This window comes from Pagrus pagrus, assembly GCF_965226575.1.
Source record: "Pagrus pagrus genome assembly, chromosome: 9".
NCBI lineage: Eukaryota > Metazoa > Chordata > Actinopteri > Spariformes > Sparidae > Pagrus > Pagrus pagrus.
The window spans coordinates 16,820,860-16,844,595 of NC_140193.1; the positions used below are offsets into that span (position 1 = coordinate 16,820,860).

Consider the following 23,736-nt stretch of genomic DNA (forward strand, 5'->3'; position numbering starts at 1 on the left):
TGGCCTGTCCTGTAGCAATGCAGTATGAAACACAACCACCGTGTGTCAGTATAATCTCAGAAAAAGGAGACAAACGCTGGCAGACTGCACCCTAAAATTTAAAGAGTGTATTAACATGAGAATGAACAGGCTGATGTACTCTACAGTACCATTCACTGGGAGAGAAGAATGTTTCCTGGCATTTATTATTCACTCTTAGCAGAACTGTACAATTTGTACCCGAAGTGGAACATACAGCCCTTGAAAAAGTAAGAGCCACAAAGCAGCAAAATGAAATCACTCCAGGAGACTAGTTTTACATGGGGAAATTTTAACTTTGTACACGTTACTGCTGCAGTTCAAAATTTGAAAATTCACCTGTACAGCATATACAGTTTCCAATTTATCTATTAATTAATATTCCTGCATAGGATTTTATACATTGTCATTTTTCTACATTTGGTTACTTTGTGCATTAAACGTAAGTACACTGCCCCCAACCTACATGTCACTAGATGCCACTTGTATGCTACACATTACATTCTCATGGCTAAGTAACTCAAATTAAAGCCTAACGATTGTGAAAAACCAAACATTTAGCCAAATCAACAGTGAAGTCTTTGTAGTTCTATATAACGCTGACTGTCCTCTCCTCACAGTAAATTAACTTCTAGCAGCTGAATCATTTGCACCCTGGCAGGACCATGTTAATTAATCTAAACGGCGGGCTGCCAAGTCTCCCTTCGGCCCTTTAAGGCTTTATCCATCCGCAACATCTGAACACACTGTCCAGTCACATTTTCTTCAAGGTACGTTGTCAGTTTCAGTGCTTTTGTGGGACCCTCAGCAGATCCTTTTAAAAACATCCCTTCACTGTCCCTCCATTGATCAAGCCCTGGTAAACAAGTAGAAGCCTGGCACAGGTCAGGAGGCCAGGTGAGATCTCCCCACCAGTGTCCTGCTCCTCCTGTTGGCTGGCTGTTCCTTCTCCTCAGAGCCCGAAGCTCTGCAGGAGGGGAGCAACTTGGTCAGTTTGCCTTTTTGTGTCACAGTACAAGGCTGTCAGTATGAGATGATACTGGAGGAGCCGAGTCCTGAGCCAGCAGCACTCATCTGCAGATTTCCAGAGGAGCTTGATCTCCTCATGTGAGGGAGCAGGTAGGGGTCGCTTCCCATTTGGTGAACGTCAACGCGGTCCTCCTTCCTGTATGCCAGGCAACGCCTTATGAAGGCCTGGAAAGGAGAGAAGTACCAAAAAATGTATTTTATGTTCAAGATATTTCTTTTTGAAAATACAAGACTTTTACATAATTCATACAAGAATTCTAAAATGGCTGCATCTCTTTTGTACGCAAGCTCACCCACCTTTGCTTCGTTACTAGAAACAGGCTTGACAGGGAACTGAACATCGGTAGCTTTCAATATGGTGTTCTCCTGCAGGATGTCCTGTTGTGACTGATTGTGGCCGAAAGGCTGAAAAAGGAGGAGCAGAGTTGCAGTTAAGCATCATTCAACAAGTAACAGAAACATTAAGGGGTAGAATCTGTTTTGTCCTCCTTACCTTTCTTCCATACAGACACTGAAAAAAGATTATGCCCACAGACCACACGTCCACCTTATTGGAGATCTTTGGAGGCTCTTTTCCAACCACAAAACATTCAGGAGGCAGGTACCTGGTCAGAATATACAGAAAAAAGTTGTTTAGCGTCTCAACTAGTGGCCTGTTATACACTCCCATGTCCAGTGGTGGACAGTAACTAAGCACATTTTCTCAAGTACTATGATTAAGTACAATTTTGAAGTACTTTTACTTTACCCTTTTCTGTTTTGTGCTACTTGATCTCATAATGTACAATTTACTCCACTGCATTTATACTTTATAACAAATGGTACCAATTACTTTTTTATATCAAGCTTTAACTGTTTAAACATTTGATCAGTTTATATACTACTACTACTACTCACCAAGTAAAATTACAGTACTGCTCAGTTAAATAACACTGACAGGAGTTGTTTTACTTAACCAATAGTTTTACTTTCGATGGCTGGTATTTTTTTATATTGCTACTTTATGACCAAATCACAGTGACCTTGTGCGAGCAATAAGTCACTTCTGGGTAGACGACTGTCGGTTGCAGATTTCACGTCTCCGTAAATGTAACTTTTAAAGATGTATAGTAAAACGTGATGGTCCGTCCTTGATATTTCAACTATGCTAATTTTATGTACTGTGTTGCTTTGCTAGTGTAAGTATGAGGGGTGGATGTTATAACAATGTATAAAAAAAATGATCATTGAAATATATTTACTTTTAAGTAAAATAAAATTTCATGGAAATTAAAAACAATTTAACTTTTAATATTAAACAGTTTCTCATTAATTAAGTGCATTTTCTAATAAGTATTTTATATTGAGAATAAATTCTAATATAAAACTTTTCATTTTAAAGTTAAGCATCACTGCATCTTAACATGATTTATTGCAATTGGAATTTCTTTCTGTGGACACTTGGTAAGAGCTTTTATTTTAGTGCCTCTCAGTTCAATTCAACGCCATTTTTTTAAAGAAGCATTTGGTTGTAGATTTGAGAGCAGCATATATCTCAATGATACGTACATATATAAAAAATACATTTAATTTACCAGTTTTATATTTCAGTGCATTTAATTCCTATGAGTTCATTTCTTTATTTTAAACTTGAATACAACTAATGAATTAGTTAGTTTTAAAAAATACATTGTATTAAAATCCCATGAAATTATATTATGTTAAAAAAAGCAAATATATTGAATTGATCACTCACGTGATTCGTTCTATATTTACTATACCATCTATAATACTTCTCCCACCACAGTTCATGTCTTTAAACTGAATGCATGTGTAGGACATTTCTTCTCACCAATAGGTCCCTGCACCCTGTGACGTCAGGTCCATCCCATCTACGCCGTAGTTGTCATCGTCCATGATTTTGGACAAACCAAAGTCAGTGATCTTGATTTCCCCACAGGCTGTGCCGTCCACCAACAAGATGTTGCCTTAAAATCAAAGTAAAATTAGTCAGCACTAGAGAGGAAATGACAGAGATAGCTGACACTCAATTGGCAAAATCTGATTTAATGTAGAATAACTAATCTCTTGAACTACTGTGATGAGAGTCATTAGTTGTGTAAAGGGGCATGTTTACCTGGCTTAAGGTCGTAATGGATTATGGGGGGTTTGATTTCATTCAGGTATTTTAGTGCGTTCACAATCTGCATGACTATGGACCGTGCCTCCTTCTCAGACATTAGCTTATGCTGTTTCAAGTAGAAATCCAAGTCGTTGCCTTCGCAGTACTCCATGACAGTGCAAAACCTAATGGATGGAAAAAGGACTCACTAAGAATTACGGCCAACATTAAACACAGACCAACTGAAAAAGTGCTGTAAAAGAGGCATGAACAGAAATTTGTTCTGAATGCACTAACGTGTCTGTGTCCAGTGAGAAGTAGTCGTAAAGTTTCACGATTCGGGGGTGGTCCAGCTCCTTGTGTATTCTGTACTCTCGACAAGCATGCCTGTGGAGAGGAAGGTAATTATACTCCTATTAGCAACCAAAGCATGAAGGTGCAGGTGCTGTATTCTGCACTGACAGCTCAGCACAGGGGCTTATGGGCAGGAATAACAATGCACTGAAAGCAAAGGACTAGAGCAGCTTGTATGTCACAACATGTCAGACACGTATTAAAGTATACTGCAGGTGAGATGACATACTTGTGGTAGTTCTCCTTTTTCTCTTCTCTCCAGTTCTTGTTAAGTTGGTGGATTTTCACAGCAGCATATCGTTGCTCAATCAAGTCAAAAGCCTGCAAACACAAACAGTTAATGCTCAGAAATCAACACCTTACAATTCTGAAACGTATGACATCAACATTTAATGGATTACCTTGTAAACTTCACTAAAGCCCCCTCTTCCTAGCAGGTGTAGGAGGAGATATCGTTCATTCAACGTTGGGTGATCCTTGAATCTTTGGATGGAAAAAAATACACACAAATCAATCAAAATTACAGATTCAACCTATTTCTATACACGTGAAAAGAAAGCTTCATCCATTAGCCAGTTAGTTGATATGAGCACTATGGATGAGGATACTGGCCTTGTGTGTACATACTGTACTAATGCCAATGCAGTAACTGTCAAAGAAATTGATTCAGACTCACTGTGAGCTGTCTTCATTATTTATTCTCTTCAGCTCCCGAATGTGAAGGTTGCGCACCCTCTCCAGACGCTCCAGCTCCGCCTGGATCTCAGCTTCTTCCTATAAATGATTCAAACACACAAACACACAAATGCACACAAGGAACTTCAGAGCTCTGAGTACAAGGAGAGGAGCTCATCAAAACCCACTTGTACACAGCTGACTAGTTCTGTATTAAATATTAACGGTTGACTTGGTACAGAGTCTGTCAGGGGCTGCCTGTGATGCTTATTCATCAGGAAAACAATGAATACATCGACAAACTACAGGCTCACTCCCTCCTTAGGGTGATTCACACAAAAGGAACAGTGGTTCATCTCAGGAAACAGGAGAATCAGGCTGAATATGTTCAATTATCCTAATGTCGAAGACAAAGATTTGCTATATTTAATAATTTACCGACTCCAATTAGGTTTTCTAGCGGTGTAAAAGCACCCTTTGTCTTTATTACATACCAGATCCTGGATAAATTGAGCAACTTACAGAATGTATTCACACATAAGGTCCTGTGCCTGTACTGCACAGGAAGACAAATACTACACCAGACAAATGAAAAATGTTTTAATAAATTCAGTATTGGGCAAACCTTCTTGAGATGTCCAAGTCGCAGTTTGAAGATCTCTTCCTGTTCATGGTACTCTGCTAGTGTCAGCCTTTTGAGGATGAGAGAGAGATGGAAAAAAGCAATAGCCTTTATCAACAACATCAACATGGTTATTTAGATTAGTACATTCAGTTATTCACCTGCATTCAGTCTTGTTATAATTGCGTTACAACAGCTGACCATGCAAAAGAATAAAGAAGTATATACAATAAAATGACAATTAATTTTCCCGTGGAATGGCTGCACTTGTATCTGATTTACACAAGGCCCACTAGGCCACACAACTTACAGCTGAGGTAGGCTGGGTTTTAAGAAGGGATCACTCTCTGCTCCGTTCACTGCCTTGGTTTTGCGTTGCTTTGGCTCAGAGTTTGTAGTTGGTGCTTGGGAGTTGCTGGCGGATGGAGGTTTCCTCTTGGCTAGAAGTTTCCTCTGCCTCTCAATGTCCTCTCTCTGTTGGTTTATCCACTCCTGCTGTCTGCAGATGGAAAGCAGTGATTTTTGTTAGGTGCACCTGTTCAACTACAACAGCAATAGCAAAACACTACTGCTATAATGCAAATTGGGTTGTGATGTTGAGCTCCACCCAATTACACTGGAGTTGAGCTCACATGCAAAGACTGCAAAATACTATATAATAGCCACATATCAAATTTAATGTTTTGCCTATAAGATGCAAACTTTAATTCCTTTACTAGTATCGCATTTCATCATCATCTATAACTCAAACAGAAATTAGTATGCAGGCAAACATTAAAAAGTGTGTCTCCTTATCACCATTTAGTTATAAAATCAAAAATACTATACAGCACCTGACAGCATTGTCAGACAAGTGGCAATCACACAAGATGGTAGAAGAAGTGCAGACAGAGTTTGGTCAAAAATAAAGAGTATTTTAGCTAAACTCATTCAGCAATTGAGTGGAGATAATCCAAGCAAATAAGAATTATAGGTCATTCGCACATATGGACTCGACAGCTGGGAGAGCGACAGTCTGCTATTAATTGTGAATGGGACCTGGCACTGCAGCCTGGTGCAGTTCGCTGAGCTACAGAGATTTTTTTAAAAAGGCACTGAGTAGCATTATGGGGGAAAGTATATCAATCTTATGCAAATTTGCTCTGTAATGCTTCGGGGTGACAAGAATTTTTCTGATTAAGTGTGTTTCTCTAAGGATATATAGAGATAAACAAAAAAAACAAAACATTAATAACAAAGAAATAAGTAAAACAACAACATGATCAATAACACACACACACATCTCAGTAAAAGCCTCTTACTTCACAAGGTTTTGGAAGGCGTAGCCATCTGTCCACTGCTCTGTGAATGATGCTCCATGTCTCACTGTAGTGAAATGGCCTAAACGAAGTCTGTCCTGCATGCTTTTCTCCCGACAAGCCTGCTTCTCCTGGGTGCTCTGGAGAACAATATAAAACATAGGTTTGCATACTTGCAGACACAGTTAAATGTTAAGCCTTCATAAAGAGTTAAGAAAAACAACTCATTTACCTTTTCTATGAGCAACTTCTTGCTCATGGTGATGCATTTATTCAAGCGTTCCTTGTACTTTTCAAGTAATTTTTGTTGTTCATCTATCTGTCTCCTGAGATCACAGTTTGCCTATGAAGCAGAAACAAACTTTAATCAGCAGCTGCACAGATTATGTTATTCTCCCAATCCACCAATTATTTAAAACCTTAAAAATGCTGTTTATATGGTCGACAGATAATACAAATTAAGGTCTGTTATATACCGAAACCAGAAGTAGTCAAATTTGTTTTTTTAAGTAAAATCATGGATCAAGCACAGTCAAGCTTTTCTGCAAGACAGTAAACAGTAAAATATTCTCCTTACCCTTAGCAAATCATCTATTCTCCCCTCCTTCTTCTCAAGGTCTAGATTCTTAGTGCTTTCAAGGGCAGCCAATTTCAACACTGTAAGGTCAGTCTAGAGTGGAAAACAACAAAAAATGTTTAAAAAGCAGCAAACGCAAAACACATTTATGAATAATCACGAAGAGCTGATGTCATCCATATCCTCACCTGAACAAATTTGACTGCTAGTTGCTTTGGAAGTGTCATGTGGTCCCCAAAAGACAGACTAGTAGGAGATGAGCTATTTTGTCTAATCTGCAACAGAAGAAAGAGCACTTGTTTTATGACAGGGCGACACCACATGAGGCACCAAATGAGATTGAGACAAAATTCTTATTTTTATTTCAGTTTTTTTTTTCTCTTTTTTTTTTACAAACTTACAGCTGTGCCCTGAGCGGAGTGGGAATGTGAGTTCTGGGGCGAACGGATCATCGGCGGGAGACCTCTCACTGGACTGGACCCATTTCCTCCCTGGAACTAAAAAGTTGAGAGAGGAAAATTGACATCACTGCCTAACATTCGATAAAAGCAGGCCGACCTATGACCCCTTTCCTTCACAGTTATTTTAGAGACAAGAAATGCATTATGCCTCAGATGTTGAAAGACTTATACAGTACACATTATTCACTCAACACATACTTCCTTTAAATGTACGAAATATCTACAAGCAAAATTGAAAACTTACATCAAAATAATCACTTATTTTGGGTCCTCGCACAATGGATTTCCCTGTGAAGGTGAAAGGTGAAAAAGAGTGTTTTAAAAACTAAAAAAATAGAAATATTTCAAAGAAAAACTGCAAGAATGAGCCGACATAAACAGTTAAAACACACTCACCTTGGCTGCTCTCTGATTGGAGCTCAGGTTTCCTTTTTCTACCTCTGGTTGTTTCCGACTGTTTCTTCTCTGGGGTCTGACAGAGAAGTTACAAATTTCATCAAAAACAATTACTGTACAAAAAGCTGTTTTTATGAAGACTTGCTGCTGTTGTTACTGAATCACAACACTATTGTTGTGTGAGGCTACCTGTAGGAATAGTCTTAACAAATCCAAATTGTATTATTTCTATCAAGGTACTGTGACAGATTACAGCCATAACAATAACAAAGTTTACTTTGACTTGTTCCGACTCACTGCAGTGTCATATCAGTCTTGTTTGTCAGCAAAGATCAGATATTAATTAAAATGAACCTAGTCTATAAGCTCTATAATATATTTACAATTAAAAAAAGTAAAGCAAGCAAATGGATATTTTTTTTGCGTTTATTCTACTTACTTTATGTCTTTAAAATATGACACTGATTTATTTGTTTGACATCATGAATGAAACAAGAGGGATCACTGCAAATGGCAGTCTTGAGTTACGTTAACTACAGAGGTGGAAAACAAAAACAGCAACAGGCAGTATCAAGATAACTTTCATTTTTTTGGGGCACTTTCTACCTTCATGGGAAGACAAATAATGGTTGAGACTTATGACAATGCAACACACGCTGTAACCATTTGCCTATCAAGGTACTACTGGAAAATCATTCATTTTAAGATTTCATCATATACCTACCGAATAAGCAGGAGAACTGCCTCTTTTCACATCTGACCCCTATAACGTAAGAAAGACAAGACTTTTAGATGATAAAAAAAAAACCATCTGGACCACACATCCACCAAAGCTTGCAGAGCTTCCAGTTCATCAGTACATTATGAACGGACACAGAAAAAAAGAGGTCTTTGACAATTCTTAAAAGAATGAACATGATAAAATTAATAGAAGATTGGTCACAGTCCTCAGAGCCTTCATTTATCACAAGAACTACTATTGAGGCATTTATCAACAGGTGCTGGTCTGATCCGACTTGTCCCTCGTTTATCAATGTCAAAAGGGAGTGCTAAGCAAAAGTTTTCGTATAATCACTGGTCAAAATATTGGATATAAAAATCGTTCAAAATTCAGACAAATAATAGCACTACAGCAAAACAAGACAAGGGCCTGCAGTCGCGTGGGTGTACTGCTGGAGCATACAAGAAGAACATAAAATATGAACATGGAAATTCAGTTTGAAGGCTTATTAAATACCAGGACGCAGCATGGTAGTTGGCATACCACACTGTACCGATGCACTTGGTCTTAGTGAAATTAATGAGGGAGCCTTTGTGGGTCTGAATGCAATCTTGCTCACTACGCAATGGGGAGATTTAGCTTTGGTAAACTGGCAGATGGAGGGGACCAAAATGAAGCCAAATAGCCACGCAGTTGACTTGGGAAATCTATCATAGATTTGTCCTCGTGTCTGGGTGATGGTGTTCATGATATCGATTAGGCATCCCCCCACCTCCCACAAAAAACAGGAACTGGTTTACACAAACCCTTTGAACGACCAGCACACAAATGAGGATTTTCAAATATGAACCCGTTTAAGATTAATGGACAAAAAAGCCACATAAGGAACTTTCTGTTTATCATAATGTAAATGAGGTTATCATCAGTAAGCACATGTTGAATATTTTTAGTATGTTACCATTATTGAGACAGCACACAAACCATATATGCACATTAGTCACACTGTGACTCAGGTATTTTTCAATACGTACAACATATGAGAGGTAGATGTTATTAAAAAAAACAAAAAAAAAAACAGCTCTATAATCTAAAACCAAATGCTTCTTAAATAAAAATGGCGGCTAACTGAACTGCACGGGGCAAAAATAAAAGCTCTTCACAACCAACATGTCCACAGAAAGAACTTCTGACTGCAATATATAAACTTATTATGATACTATAATTTTCAACACATTTAATTGATAAGTTACAGTAATGTTGAAGTTATATTGTATTTAATTGCCATGAATGTATACTCTCATTAAAAAGTAAATGTATTCAATTGATCACTATTAGTTTTCATTGTGTTTCATAACATCCACCCCTCATCCTCAATACACAACAACTTTCTAGCTGTGGAAAACGCTGAACTAGTTGACCATTGTCACTCATTGATTGAGCTTGTCTCCACAACAACAACAACAAGCAAGAAAATGAATGATATATTAATGTCAATATATTTATATGATCACCTAACTTATATTTTATAATAATGATTCATCTTATTGTGTTATGTAGTTTTATGGTCATCTAAACGTCAGTTAACGTCAAGACTTTCGTGTACCTCTGACTCCTTGTCGCTTAAGGATCCCAGGCTTCCAAAACTGTGATTTGAACATTCATTATTGGTCAAACCCTGAAAAAAAAGAAAGATAATTTTAGGATAAGACTTAACATTTAATTTAAATACAATATTTTGAACAATTGTGTACAAACAGTGATATTGCTAAATTTTCACTGACTTTGGTTCCCCCACTTGTGCTGCCAGTGCTGCCCCCTGTGCTGCCGCTGACCCCACCCATAAAGCGTGCCTCCAGCAGCTCCTGTCTCCGGGGGTCCAGGCTGTGCAGCTCCTCCATGGTGCCTGGGAGGATTAACAACAATTTACAGTATGTCTCAGCAATTTCACGATCAGCTTAATTAAAGCCTATGAATGCCCACCAAGAGCAGGTGATAGTAGATTTATGATAAATGTACCTTATATAGCTACATAAACAATATCAACCTAGCTGACAGGTGACAATATTTCAGTCTAGACCAGAATATGGGCCAAGACCAAATTAATGCCCATTCCCTAGTGGCAAATTCAAGACAGGTATTACTCTGTGTAGCACAGTGGAGATTTTTACTATATTCACTCCTGTTACTGCTACCAGCTCTGCTAGTAGCACCTTAACACTACTACCACAATAAAAGCAAAATAAATGATTACAACACAAAATGCAGAGTGCAAGAGCAGAAGGAAGACATTTCTGTGCTATCATCCTGAGAGTCCTGTGAGGCACTGATGAATACTGTGCTGCTGTGGGACTGTTACGTGAGCTCCCTGGGCTTCAGTGTTGCTGCAGACTCACAGGGGTCTGCCCACTAAACCTGTGCTTTAATGAGACAACCATTTTGAATCTGCCAAGGAATCCATTCAAATGGAGGAAAACATGATAACGCATCGAGACAATTCTTCTTAGTAATAATGTACGAAGCAGCAGCTAGGAATAGAGCCTTCTTAAACAAACAGCAAATGATGACAAACATACCAACTCCTGTTATCCATTCAAAGCCACACACACCAATCAAGTGAGACAGCAGCATATGGAGTTCATCGCCTCCAAAAACTAACTGCAACATACCAGAAAGTGAATGAGAAATGGAGAGGGTGAAGTATACCAAACAGACCGGAGAAAGCATGCTATAATACCCTTTAAGACTAAATAAAGATATGTGATTCAGCTAAATGTCAGGCAGGAGGGGCATCAGTGCACTGAAGCAGGGCTTCAGGAAACCAACACGGCCATTACTGATCATGAAACAAAGACACATATCTGTTTAAGATGGAGGGAAACAATACTATAATCACAATGTGGTTGTCAAACCAGCTTATTTATTACACCAAGTTTATCAATTAAACTTAACAAATGTACCCAATAAGTTGAAGTTGTAGAAACTCAAATACTACCTGTGTGTAATCATAACTTCCTTGTCGACATATGCAAATGTAAACCACACATAGAAGTTTCAGATCTCCAAACAATCTTCAACAATCTTAGATCTAGATTGAATTTGGACTTAATTTAGGTCCAGACAGATTTTGCCTAATACATAGCAAGCCTTGGTTGCCAGGAAAAGTTAAACAAAAGGCCATTCATTATATCCTCCATAACAAAAACATTGTCTGCTATCAAGTTATGTATTACAGAGATGGGGACACCACACAGGCCCGCTTCAGTGTGCAATGTGAAGCCATTTGAGAAAAGTGTTGTATACGATACAGCCGACTCACTAAATAATACCGACTTGTGATTATTTTCCAGAAAAGCACAAAACGGTCACAAATACGTGTACAAAACTAAAACCACGAAATGGCTCATGACATCAAAAAATAATTACTTCCCCTCAGTCAATCAATGTCACCCACAAACCAGCTGCAAAATACGTCAGAGTTTAAAAAAATATACTCCAATAACAACAAGAACAAATTTGTGTGTGTAAATAACCAATATCTTGATTACCAGTGCGCTATTAACAACCCAACTATACAATCTCAGGCTCATACCTGGCTCCAGCAAACAAGGAATGAAACTGTTACCAGATACTGATCCATGAACTATATACAATTACAATTTGAACACCATCAGAGACCAAACAATATACAACAAATATTAGATTAAGTTTAGGATTTTTTTGACAGCATGTTTGACTGACTAACCTGTTGGTAACTTGATAACACAAGCACTGCTACATGGAATAGAAAGAAGCTTGATATTAGTCTAATTTTCTAAAACCACATTCATTAAACTACAGTCAGCTTTTACCAATGATTCTCTGTACATCATATGAAGTAGTGCACTCAATGAAGTAGCAATGAAGTAGCATGTCTAGCAACAAAAAGGAGCAAAAGAAATGTATATGTAGAACTTGTCTGACTGAAATTTAATATCAGATGCATGTTACAGTCTAAAGACACAAATAATACATAGTAATTATGATGTGGATGCAAGTTATAACTAAATATGTAGATTACTGAGAGACATTTTCCCTTGATTAACCAAAATTATCCCTCTTTTGTTATTTAACCACTGATTGCCTGAGCAGTGGTAACATTTTTTAGCAGTTAGCTAGCTAGAGCTGCAATGATTAACTGATTAATTGTCAACTATTAAATGTATTGCCAAAGATTTAGATAATCAATTAATTGGTTTGAGTATATATATTTTTTTAAAGTCAAAATCTCTGATTTCAGCTTTTTAAATATGAATATGAATATTTTCTGGTTTCTTAACTCCTCTGCGACAGCAAACTGAATTATCTTTGATTTGTCAACAAAATGAGTCATTTCAGGATGTCATCTTGATCGTCATTTTCTCCTTTTTCTGACATTCTATAGACCAAATAACAAAAAATCCTTACGAGATAAACCATAGGCAATCGGTCCACTGCCTCTTCCTAAAGCATCTAAGAGACAAGAAGATAGCTTGTAACATTTCCCATGATTCCTGCGCAGTTAGTCTTATACAACTATAGGCCGCCTGTCATTGCTGTGTGTAGCATCTACACCAAATTGAGAGCAAAACAAAAGGCTGGGGGAAAAAAATGCAAAACATGTGTGATTTTGCATCTTGCCTTTAACTGGCAAGGCTGTTTTGCAATGAGTATATGCAGCAGTGCTACATGTTTATCCTTGTAATCACCAAGACGCAGAGACAAGCTTTCTCACTTAATTTCCAAACTATTTACATAAATACCGTTAACCTCACTACTGTTTTACTGTCAAGCAGAACTCTTTAAGTGAATAAATGACTGGTATGTCAAGTGTTCGCTGTTGGATCATAACTACAACATAAGTGCTACAATATTCACGCGAGCAGATGTTGTACGCGTTAACCAACCCTGGTAAAATTGTATGATGTTTCCTTTTAAAAAGATCATATTAATAAGAAGTTGTAGCTTCAAAAGCCTTCCTACAGCTGCTATTCTTGCTGAGCAGGATCCAGAACCATATCTCACTTTTCACCCAGTGTGTTTGTGCCAGTTTCACATCTCAAATACAAATCAGCAGTGTGGTGTTCTCAAGGATTTCCCTGTGTATCAAGCATGGAGGCCTCAGTGCATAACTATTATCTATATTCAAGCCCCTGCAGGAACAAGTGGTTGAACCCTTACAACTCTTGCTGTGGATGTCATTTTAACTCCATGCTGCTCAGTCAGCAGAGTGACCACCTGTTTATGGCAGACACTTGGAAAACCTTAAAAAAAAATCTCTGCCATAAACTGTCTTGGATTACTTCCCCATAGGTTGACCTTTTGGCAACTTCGGCTTTAAAGACAATCAACGCAGACAACTCCCAATGTTTAATATTTACATGCATCATGCTGATGATGCTATCATTGATTAATATCAATAACTGCATGCAACACTTGTATATAAAGAAAGAGGAGCTACCTCATTGTCCAAAGCTATCTGAAAGTCCTCCATCAATATAATGTCCACTGAAAACTACTAGGAGAGCAAGGAGGCATGGTTAACATAACTGACAACTACACAGGGTCACCAAAACTGACCAGACCAGCATTAGTTATCTGATTGCGTGTGTTAGCATGCTACACAGCACAAAGCAGCCGGTATCCCATAAGTGTCCCTTCATTTTCACTTGGCTCTTTACTCCAAGTTAGTAATACTAATAAAAGGTCAAACAAGGCTACCTACCATCCACTGCAGTAGCATCTATAGCGAAGGGCTATCTTCACAAAGACCATAACTACATCTAATGTTAGACATACTGCTACTGTCACGTCTAAAGCCGACCTAAGACCCCAGGTTAACGGTTAATATGAAGATTATCGTCTGTTACACAGATATTGTGAACATCTTTGGTAGGGAAACACCACAATCAACACACAAAGGATCGCTAACAGTGCGATGCATACCTAACTTATGCATTGCTTGCTACGGATCCGGTGATATAACGTTAACCATCACCCAAAAATGTTGATTTCTCTCGTTGCATGTACTGATCCGATTTTACATCCATCTGTAACTTGACTAGTGTTTGCCCTTATAACGGCAGCATGCTTAAACACGGATGCACAAGGCAACAGCGGTAGCCTTTCTGCTCCCCGTAGAAGGTTTATCGCCATTATGCACGTATTTGTCTTTGGGTTACCACACTGGCCTGAGCACAGAAAGACGGTCCTGTGTCCTCAGTGCTACTAGCTAGCCAAACAGGCTCAATTGACTTTGGAGCTGACGCGTTTACTGTAACGTTAGCTAGCAAGCAGGTTTCGCCACCAAGATTTGCTCGGTCATTTTAATACAATTCCCCTTCGTTATACACAAAACGACCCACACGAACATGTAGAAAAGAGATATCCGTCTTAAAACGTTTCACGATACCTTCCTGGGCCTTCACCACAGCCGTGGTATGTTGCTGAAAACACAGTCCGTGTTGGGGACGTGGAGAGCTGGGACCAAAGATGGCGTCCCCTCCAAACTTCCACTACTTTGGACACTCATCAAGCTACTTTTCGTGTGTTGGCACTGCAGCGCACACGGTTAATCTTTCGCATACAGTGTGAAATTAACCGACTGGCACCGCGCAGTTGTTTTTACATGGGAACAGTGACCGCCGCTGAGTGAAAATGTCTAATTATTATCTGTTTTTAGGGCACAAACCTCTTCACACCTCAGCACTGCGTCCTGGCTCCAGGGCCACCTCTCCGTCTTCAAGTGGTTGCCCATGAAACGTCATGCATCGTGTGCAAAATACTTATCGCGAGGGTGATACATTTATTCCCAACGTCAGTGACAACATCAGGAAAACATCACTGACATAAACACTCACTTTAAACTATATGCAGCACACATCAACTATGAATAACAACATTTTACGTACAAGTTATAGACTTTAATCAAAGGAAATTCAAATGTTCAAAACTTCTGACCTTTTCTTTAAAGAAATACAATGTTAATGGAAGCCAGTTTCAGACAATAGGTCAATTTGGTTAAAGTTAAAGTTAAAATGATGAAATATTAACTCATAATTATGGAAATATAAGTTGTAATTTTTGGCCTAATATGTCAGAATTATGACTTACTGGTAAATCAAAATTATGAGACACTAAATCAAAAATATATAGTCGTAATTTTGACCCATTAATTTAACATCTTTAAATTTTGACCTATCAAGTCAAAATTTTAACATGCCATCTCATAATTTTGACTGATGATGAGTATTTTAACAATGTAAGTGTCAGTGGTGTAATGTCACTAAGTCAATTTACTCAAGTGCTGTAATTAAGTACACACATGAGGTAGCTTACTTGTAGGCTACTTATACTTACTTGTATTTCCATTTTATACAACTTTATAGTTAGACTTACTACATACTACTCCACTCCATCTCAGAGGAAAATATTGTATTTTTTACTCCACAACTAATTTCCAAAATGTTCTGACAAACTGAGAAACTTAATCTTTGACAGGATACGCCGTCCAAGGGTTTTATTTTGTGGTGCTAAACCAAAGTCATACCTTCCAACTACTGAATACCCTTAAGGTATAAAGGTAGCACACACACAAATCTTCAGGGCAAAGTCAACAAATCTCAATTGTACCAGTTTATTCTGGCTTGTCCTTCCAACTCTAGAGTATAAATGTGACCACCATTTTCCCCTTTGCTCTGGTGAAGGCCACTAGGCCACAACGTCAGCATGTTATTTGACATGGCCAGAATAATTTGGTGAAACTGAGATTTGTCACCTTTTTCCCGAAAAAAATTGAAAATTCTCCTACTTCTGAAGCTATATAAACTATTTAAAAATCACCTTGGATGAGCTGGAAAATGAATCATCACAAAACTAAAAAACAGGGCTGGTTTCCTGAGTTAATGAAAGTTGACTGTTCATGGTTCTCACACGACAGCAATGCTACAATCATAATGATTTTATAGAATATGATGCATTCCTGTAGATTAAACTAACCAACAGTGTATACAGTAGTTAAAATTAGCTACACCTCAAAGGACTACAGCAGTAAAATGCAAAATACACATTATTGTAGTAGTAATAGTAATCGAAAAACATTACATACATTAGTAAAATAGTGACAGCAACAATTTTACTGCAGACAGAGTACTACTACTACTCCTTCTGATAATATTTACATACTTAAGTATGGTTTTGAATGCAGGACCTGAGCACAGGATCTGAATTATCCATTATTATTAATGTAATTTTCCCCCACTGTCATATGGTACGTAGTCTAATATCAGGAAACATTCATTTTATTCCAATCTTAATCATCAGCCATTTTAAAGTCTAATATATATTCACTGTGTTTTCTCCATAGACCTCTCTTGAGAGAGTACAAACAGTCATTTTATGGATATATTTACAGTATATAAAACCAGATAGCACCACAGCTTTGTTTTGTAAGTTTATTGCATATAGTTTTGTTATTGTACAAATACTCCTCTGGCAGTAAAATAAAAACAAAAAACAGTTTTTCAGGATTGAATAAACAAGTAGAAAAGTATAAAAAACTTATATATCTTCAACATAAGATGAGCATGGTGGTCTGTTAGGATGCTGAGGGTGGATTCAATTTCCTGTACTTGCTCTGCATCCAAACCCGATGCATTGCAACTTTCTTTCCTCTGTTCACTTGAAGTCGTCTGTCCTCCAGATTCTGAACTTCTTCCAGTCCAGCATTCGAAAATAAATCATGAACTTCTTCTGTAAAAATACATCCAATAACAACACAGTCAGTAAACAAGGCTGTAGCCACAATATTTTTTATTACTAAGATCATGAGTCCCCTCGTCCTCAGATAAATTTGACCGGACCAGATTTTACCATTTTATTTATTTAGTTAGGGCTAGGGTTCAGAGGGTTACTGTTCAGATATTTTGTCTGTAAACTCTTTTTCCCAACATGAAGATCTAAATGCTATTTTAATGCATTTTGATCACTGCCTGGTGGGAAAAATACTTTATTTATTATTTATTCGCCTAAAAATAGTCAAGCTTAAATATACCATGTCAACCAGCCACCCATGTAGAATTCAAACTCCCCCAGGTCCCAAAAACCTCCAAAGTCCCAGAAAAACTACAAAGGACATAAACCCAGTGTCTTCAATGGTAACTACGGTCCTGTGGGAAAAAAATGTAAATCTCATGGTTCAGACTTACCTTTAGTGAAAAAGTACACACAGGTTCCGTCTCCACGTGTGTAGAAATTCTCTGATAAGCATCGACCTGATTATGAGAGATTGAACAAGATTAAATGAAATGAAATATATTAAATTGTCGAAAAACATTCAACACACAGAAGGGTATACAGAATACACAACAAATTAGGTAGAGTATATCAAATTACTACTCTATTACAATACTTCTCAGAGACTCACCTTTTTTAAACCTGAGTTGTGACATGTCATATCTCCCATAATCACGGAAGAGGAATATCCCTCCATGTTTCAGGTATGTAGATAGTCTGTTTACAACCCCTTGAATTCTGTCAATGAAATGTCAATTAATTAATGTTAGGATTGCAGCTAATGAAGATCCAAGTAACCGTGGACAAAATATAGGCTATATGGGAACAGATTAATTGAGTCAAGTGCTAAAGACAGTGCTAAAGTGCCACTGTAAGTGCATTTTGTAATATTACAGTATAAAAATTAATATGTTGTACTAAGTGACACAATATAGTTTAATGTGTATTTGGATTCTGTAATGACATTCAAACAAAGCTTTGGAAAAGTGAAGGTTGGTTGGGGGTTTTGGAGGGGGGTCTTGCAGGTGAGAAATGATGTCGGGCTCTCCTTTGTCTTGTGACCTTCACCTACCGGTCGGGATGAATGGAGGAGAGCACAAAGACTGCCAGAATAACATCCAGGCTGTGAGGAGGGAAGGGAAAGGAGGCCATCTCCTCACAAACGTCATGGACAAAGGCATGACACACAGCGTCATCGTAGTCTGGATGGTCCTAAATGAGGAAAATATAGTAGGCTAATTATTTTATAGTCACATAAATGACCTTTTAAAATGGTAGCTCAGATACAGTTTTGGGGAGCTGTTCAGTGTTTTTGTTGCACCATCTCTAATATTTAATACTTTCTGTAAGTGGGTGCATAAAAGGAATTTACATGCAGTATAATTTAGCATTTTTTAATTATTATTAATATGCAAATGTACATCAAATCAATATATTATTGGATAACAGAGTGACAGAAATTAAATGTTTCCTTGTGTAGTATGTGATCTCAATCATGCGAGCAAAATTCAATTACAAAATTTCTTTTTCATCAAATATTATAAATTATCAACTAAGGAAATGGTACGGCTGGGCAATACATTGATGTTATATTGTTATGGTGATATAACATAAGTGTCATGGTTTTAAAGGCTGTTCAACTTGTTCTAACATTTGCCTTTACCCAGTTAGTCATTATATCAACCATACTGATGATTATTTATCAAAAATACATTGTGTCAATATCAAGGAATTTATCAAAAATATTGTGATATTTAATTCTGTAGCCAAGTCCTAGCATTTAAATAGTGTTTTTGAGGATATTTCATAATATCAAGAAGCCTAAAAATACTGCAAGATTATTTTAAGATCATATCGTCCACCCTCTAGGTAATGGATAAATCTGTATGTAAAGGCAATAAAAAATGTTTTTGTTTAATTACACTAAATCCATCTCTTCTTCCTCAAATAATGAATGTGAACTGTAGCTCAATAAAGAATAAAAAATATATATAATATACAATTTAAAGCTACAACAAGGAACTTTTATTTCTTCTTGGTCTTAGGTAGGTTATATAGAGGAATCAGTATTAAATTTGTTTAATAACCAGTCCATATAGTACCCTTAATTTTGGGTTATAAATTCGACCTCCATGCTAAGACGACTAACTGCTCGGCACAAATTTCACACAGGATAATTTACATTTGTTGCATATTATTTGCAATTACTTTCCACGTGAGAGACTCGTGTTTATTAAGATTTATTATTAAGATTCAAAATATTCCCTCTGAGCTCTTTTTTTATTGAAGCTATTAGGGCACATGATGCTGTGGTTTCTTATGCCTGTGTCCTATTTGGAGACCAAATTTAACTCAGGCCTGCAGAGGAATCAAAACAGTTTTGACTGGAATCCATAACTTCTAATAAGACACATTGTGTTCTCTCCTTCAACATTCTGGCTTTATACTCTTCCTCTACTAAGAACTAACTGGTTAAACAAAAGAAATATATCCCATTGTTTCAAGACATATCATAGAGGATATTCAAAGAGATGAAGATGAGTTTGAATAAGATGTTATATACGGAGCCCAAAATAAAGGTACTTCACCTTCAAATGTTAGAAACTGATATTAGAAACAAAAATATCATCTATAAATGACAAGATTCTCTTCTCAGCATCTTCACACAGTAATTGTCTGATTCAGCTGTAGCAGCAGGGCAGAGCTTTGAGTTATTCTACAGTACTTTGTCTGAAGGAACAATGACTGAACTATCATTTAAATCATTATTCTGGAAAGCTGTAAAGACTGACAACAACTTCAAAATAAAGGAGTTAAATGTATTACTTCATCAAATGTTAATGTAATCTGTCTAAATATTTTAGCAGTCTGTGACACTTAATCGTTCTGTAAATACTCTCAACAAATTGTCTCACCACAGGAAGTACATCACTGCTTGTTTAAACAGGATTTATACAACGTTATTTGTTTTTTAAATATAAGTGATAAATCAGTTAGTAAGTGTATCACCCTTGATACAGTATATACTATAAATGTTCATACCAATAGATATTATAAATGCTTACCTTGACCAGCTGAATGGCACATGGGGAGAAGTCACAACAGTATAAAAATGCGTCCATTTCTCTGTGAAAGAGAACAGACAATTTAACGACCCTTAAATAATTAGAAATACATAACAACTATGTTATAAAGCACCAGGAATCTTTGGCTAAAGACGCATGCAGGCCTCATTTTCAAGGAGGAAATGTTGACATATCACAGTGGGAAAAGAAAGGTCTAAAAAATAAAGTTGACAATGGCTAAATTCCTTTTAGCTGCTTCAGTTTCAGGGGGTGTTGTGCGTGCTAGCTCACTGTCACACTTCCATGGCTTACTCGGAAACTTGATTATAACGAAGCCATTGTTACTGTTATTTGTAACAGCTGTGATGTTTCCACTATGACAGTTCAAACTATCTGCTGTAAAAAACGCCTTTGAAAAAGTATTTTGTGATGACACGCCCATTGAAGGTTCCACATTTGGTGCAGCTTGGCAAATTCAGCATATCAGTTGTTTCAACTGACCTTTCCAAACGGCACAAAAGTAGTCTTTGTGTGGTTTAGGTGCATTTACCATTTAGCAGTACCAGCTATGTTTGCACATTTCATGCTATGGTATAAATCTTGCTCCTGTCCACAGGACTTCACAAATGTCAAAACATATTATTCATGATGAGTAACAGTTTTGTGCTGATTGGGGATACATAGCTGAATAATGTAATGGTGCTGCACTATCAACAATAAAATGATAAATAATACTGTATCTTACTGGACAATATTTGGTGTTTTGTAAAGTGTTTTGCTTCTGTTAACACAGGCAGGACTAAAAATCAACTTATGATCCACATTAATGACACAAAAACATGTAACTTACATGGAATATATGGAAATATCACAATGTTTACTCACTTTATGGAACTAATGATGGGAAATACACTGTTACCCACTCCACATCCAACCTGTGAACAGAAAATATATTTTGTTGATATTTCTTCCAAGTGAAACATGGCGAAGCAAATCTGCCATAACAGTCAACAACAATCAAATCATCAATACATGTGAACAGTTTTGCAAACCTCCAAGATCCTAAAAGATGCATGCTGGCCAGGGAAAGTAGCAGTCTGGGTGGCAGCGTCATCTTCTTCTTTTTGACAGGAGTCCTGAAGATCGGCAGTGTCTGTACTTCTGTGATGTTTAACAGGGCCGTTGTGTTGCTGGTATCTGGTCTCTGTGTCTGTGCCGGAGCCAGTAGGTAGTACTGTCTGCTGATCATCCAGACACCTGTTTGTGTCTTCACTGTTTGCACCTGAGGGAAGCAGTTCTGGGAACTCTAAAAACAGCCAGTTGCGATCTTTGAAGAACTTATCCTGGTGCCTCCCATAAAACTTGTCCCAGTATTCGCAAGCGTCAGTGTCAAATTTACCTGTGTGGAAGAATTTAACATATGGTTTATTTGACTTGTAACCCCAATCAATATAACTTTGAACTTTTTTTTATATTTTTTTGAAAATACATTCTTGCCTTGCTCCTTTAAAGGAATTTGTGCACAGGAATTTTCTTCAACCCTCTGCTGTGCGTTTTCTTTATCCTCTTCTGTCCATTGTACATGATCCCTAAAATATACAGCATTTTAAAACAACTGCTGATACATCTGAAACTTACAAACTGTAACAGAAAATACAAAACTATAACATATACTTTTTGAAGTTGATCAGAAAGCTCTCAACTTTTACCCTAGATTTCAGCTCTGTGTTGTAAAAAGTATGCAGATATACAAATCCTATCTCCATAAAATGAATATACAGCAAGGTGACAGATTAAAGCAACACAGTATATCACTGACCACATGTTGTGCTTAAAGATGTCATCAGGATTGGTCAGAAAACGTGAGCCCAGTGGAGCTGAAGGTCTCCCTCCTGTGCTCTTTAATCTTGAGGACAATCTGCATACAACTTTAGCCAATGTGGCTACAGAGGAGCTCCGCAGTGTATGCATTTACCTGCAAAAAACAAAAATAAAGGAAGAGCTGAATACATCTAAAATATTTTTACAATGCACCTACGGCTAATAAGAATCATGGAAACTGTAGCTGTTGTACTCTACTCGCAATATTTTGCTGCTATTATCATTAACATATGTTTTCTTTTTCTCATGTATTTTATTTTCACAAACAATTTGCAGTTTGACATAAATACAGAACAAAGTTTAAAGTTATATAATTTAATTGCATAATGTATTCAATTGCATAGTTTCAAAGACAAGACAATGGTCCCTGTGTGCTCAGTTAAGAACTTTTTTGTTTATTGTGATCTTGTGTGTGACCTCAGGAGTTGCTATTTTGAAAAAGTACAGTTTAAGAATCCTTATTTGTTTTGGTTGTCCACAAAAAATGTATTGAAGACCACAAGGTTTTTATTTATTTATCAAGATTAATATGATATGAACACAGAGGGTATCCTGTATTCGCTGTGTTATGTGAATTGTATTTTTTTGGAGTGTTTTCTTTCTGAATTTGTGAAACAGTACAGATCTGTTACATGACCGTCTTGGACCAGCCAGACCTCTGAATTGTTATGTCTGAAATCAGTGATTCATTTAGACTGAGGTATGTGGAATGAAGGAAAAACAAAACAGTGACTTAGTCTGAATTTCAGGCTGCTTATTTGTTAGTCTCTTGTAAGCCTATATGCTCAGTAGCACCATGTTGGCCAGGAAACTTAAATCAATCAACAATATATCATGAAAGACATCTCATGACAAAGGCAGACTGAAATTAGTAGTAAATGATTCAATGGGCAAGTGTGCTCACCATGCAACAGCATAGCATGTTTTTCTTTAGTGTAAAATAGGGAAGGAAGGGAAAAAAACATTTATAAAAGTGCAAAGAGTGATACTGTATTAATACAAATTATGAACAAGACAGTAATGGTGCCGCCCAAAAAACCTGGTGTTTGGTTTGAATATTTCACTCACTGTAAACATCATACAGCTTCAATGGAGAGCTGAAATAAGCCAATACAGTCAAATATTGTGAAAAAATATACATTTTGCAACCTTAAGGCTATTGAGGGTGAAATGAAGAGGAGTAAATTAAATGTTGAGGGGCTGTTTGCAGGATCTATCGAGAGGGGGGGCGCTAACGTTCAAAGCTGGCTGACGCGTGCTGAATTGTTTGAGTAGAAGAAGACTGCTGGAGGACTACGAAAAACGGAGCGCGATAGGGCAGCTAGCATCGGCAGCTAACTAATGTCACACACCGGTTAAAAAGCGGCATTTTAGTACCAAAACTTCTAACAGCTGACATCACTTTGTTTCTCACCCATGGACAACTAGCCACTTCAACTAATGCTGCGTCACATATAACGAACCAGCTCGGTAGCTAACACATTTGAACGAAGTAAAGGAGATATCGAGGTGCTGTAGCTCAACAGCGCTAACTTAAGTTACGCTAGCTGTTGACTTGCCGTGTTAGCAAAGTAGCTTCAAGCCAGAGAGAGTGGTCTCTTAAAGATGGAGCTCAGTAAGAAGTTGTAACGTTATTACCTTTACGTGGCACTGGCTGCGGTCTTGTGGGTCAGCTCCGGTTGTTGTGGCTTGACATGCTACCACCGGACAGTCTTCTTGTAGAGACAAGT

The 23,736-nt window shown here is 37.4% G+C and overlaps 2 protein-coding genes across 3 annotated transcripts; both read right to left on the reverse strand.

Moving 5' to 3' along the window:
* Positions 1 to 167: 167 nt before the first annotated feature.
* Positions 168 to 14,949, reverse strand: tlk1a (tousled-like kinase 1a). Its single transcript, XM_084361428.1, is given in 24 exon segments — positions 168 to 1,212; positions 1,345 to 1,452; positions 1,541 to 1,652; positions 2,879 to 3,014; positions 3,164 to 3,333; positions 3,446 to 3,535; positions 3,732 to 3,823; positions 3,904 to 3,985; positions 4,179 to 4,276; positions 4,803 to 4,869; positions 5,110 to 5,298; positions 6,101 to 6,237; positions 6,330 to 6,440; positions 6,675 to 6,767; positions 6,863 to 6,949; positions 7,076 to 7,171; positions 7,380 to 7,423; positions 7,532 to 7,607; positions 8,256 to 8,294; positions 9,856 to 9,927; positions 10,034 to 10,155; positions 14,680 to 14,719; positions 14,721 to 14,756; positions 14,758 to 14,949. Coding segments are annotated over 24 exon segments (2,310 nt in total). The 5' UTR covers positions 14,800 to 14,949; the 3' UTR covers positions 168 to 1,041.
* Positions 14,950 to 16,706: 1,757 nt separating this feature from the next.
* Positions 16,707 to 23,728, reverse strand: mettl8 (methyltransferase 8, methylcytidine). 2 transcript variants are annotated; one of them, XM_084361431.1, is made up of 10 exons: positions 23,645 to 23,728; positions 21,945 to 22,100; positions 21,623 to 21,714; positions 21,178 to 21,407; positions 21,011 to 21,060; positions 20,126 to 20,186; positions 18,133 to 18,272; positions 17,692 to 17,798; positions 17,474 to 17,539; positions 16,707 to 17,018 (listed from the first exon to the last, which is right to left on the reverse strand). In XM_084361431.1, the coding sequence occupies exons 2-10, from the start codon at positions 22,094 to 22,096 to the stop codon at positions 16,864 to 16,866; spliced, it is 1,053 nt and encodes a 350-aa protein (XP_084217557.1). In that variant the 5' UTR covers positions 22,097 to 22,100; positions 23,645 to 23,728; the 3' UTR covers positions 16,707 to 16,863. The 2 variants fall into 2 exon arrangements, with proteins under 2 accessions (XP_084217557.1, XP_084217556.1); XM_084361430.1 differs by having other exon boundaries at positions 21,178 to 21,524.
* Between the last annotated feature and the right edge of the window lie 8 nt (positions 23,729 to 23,736).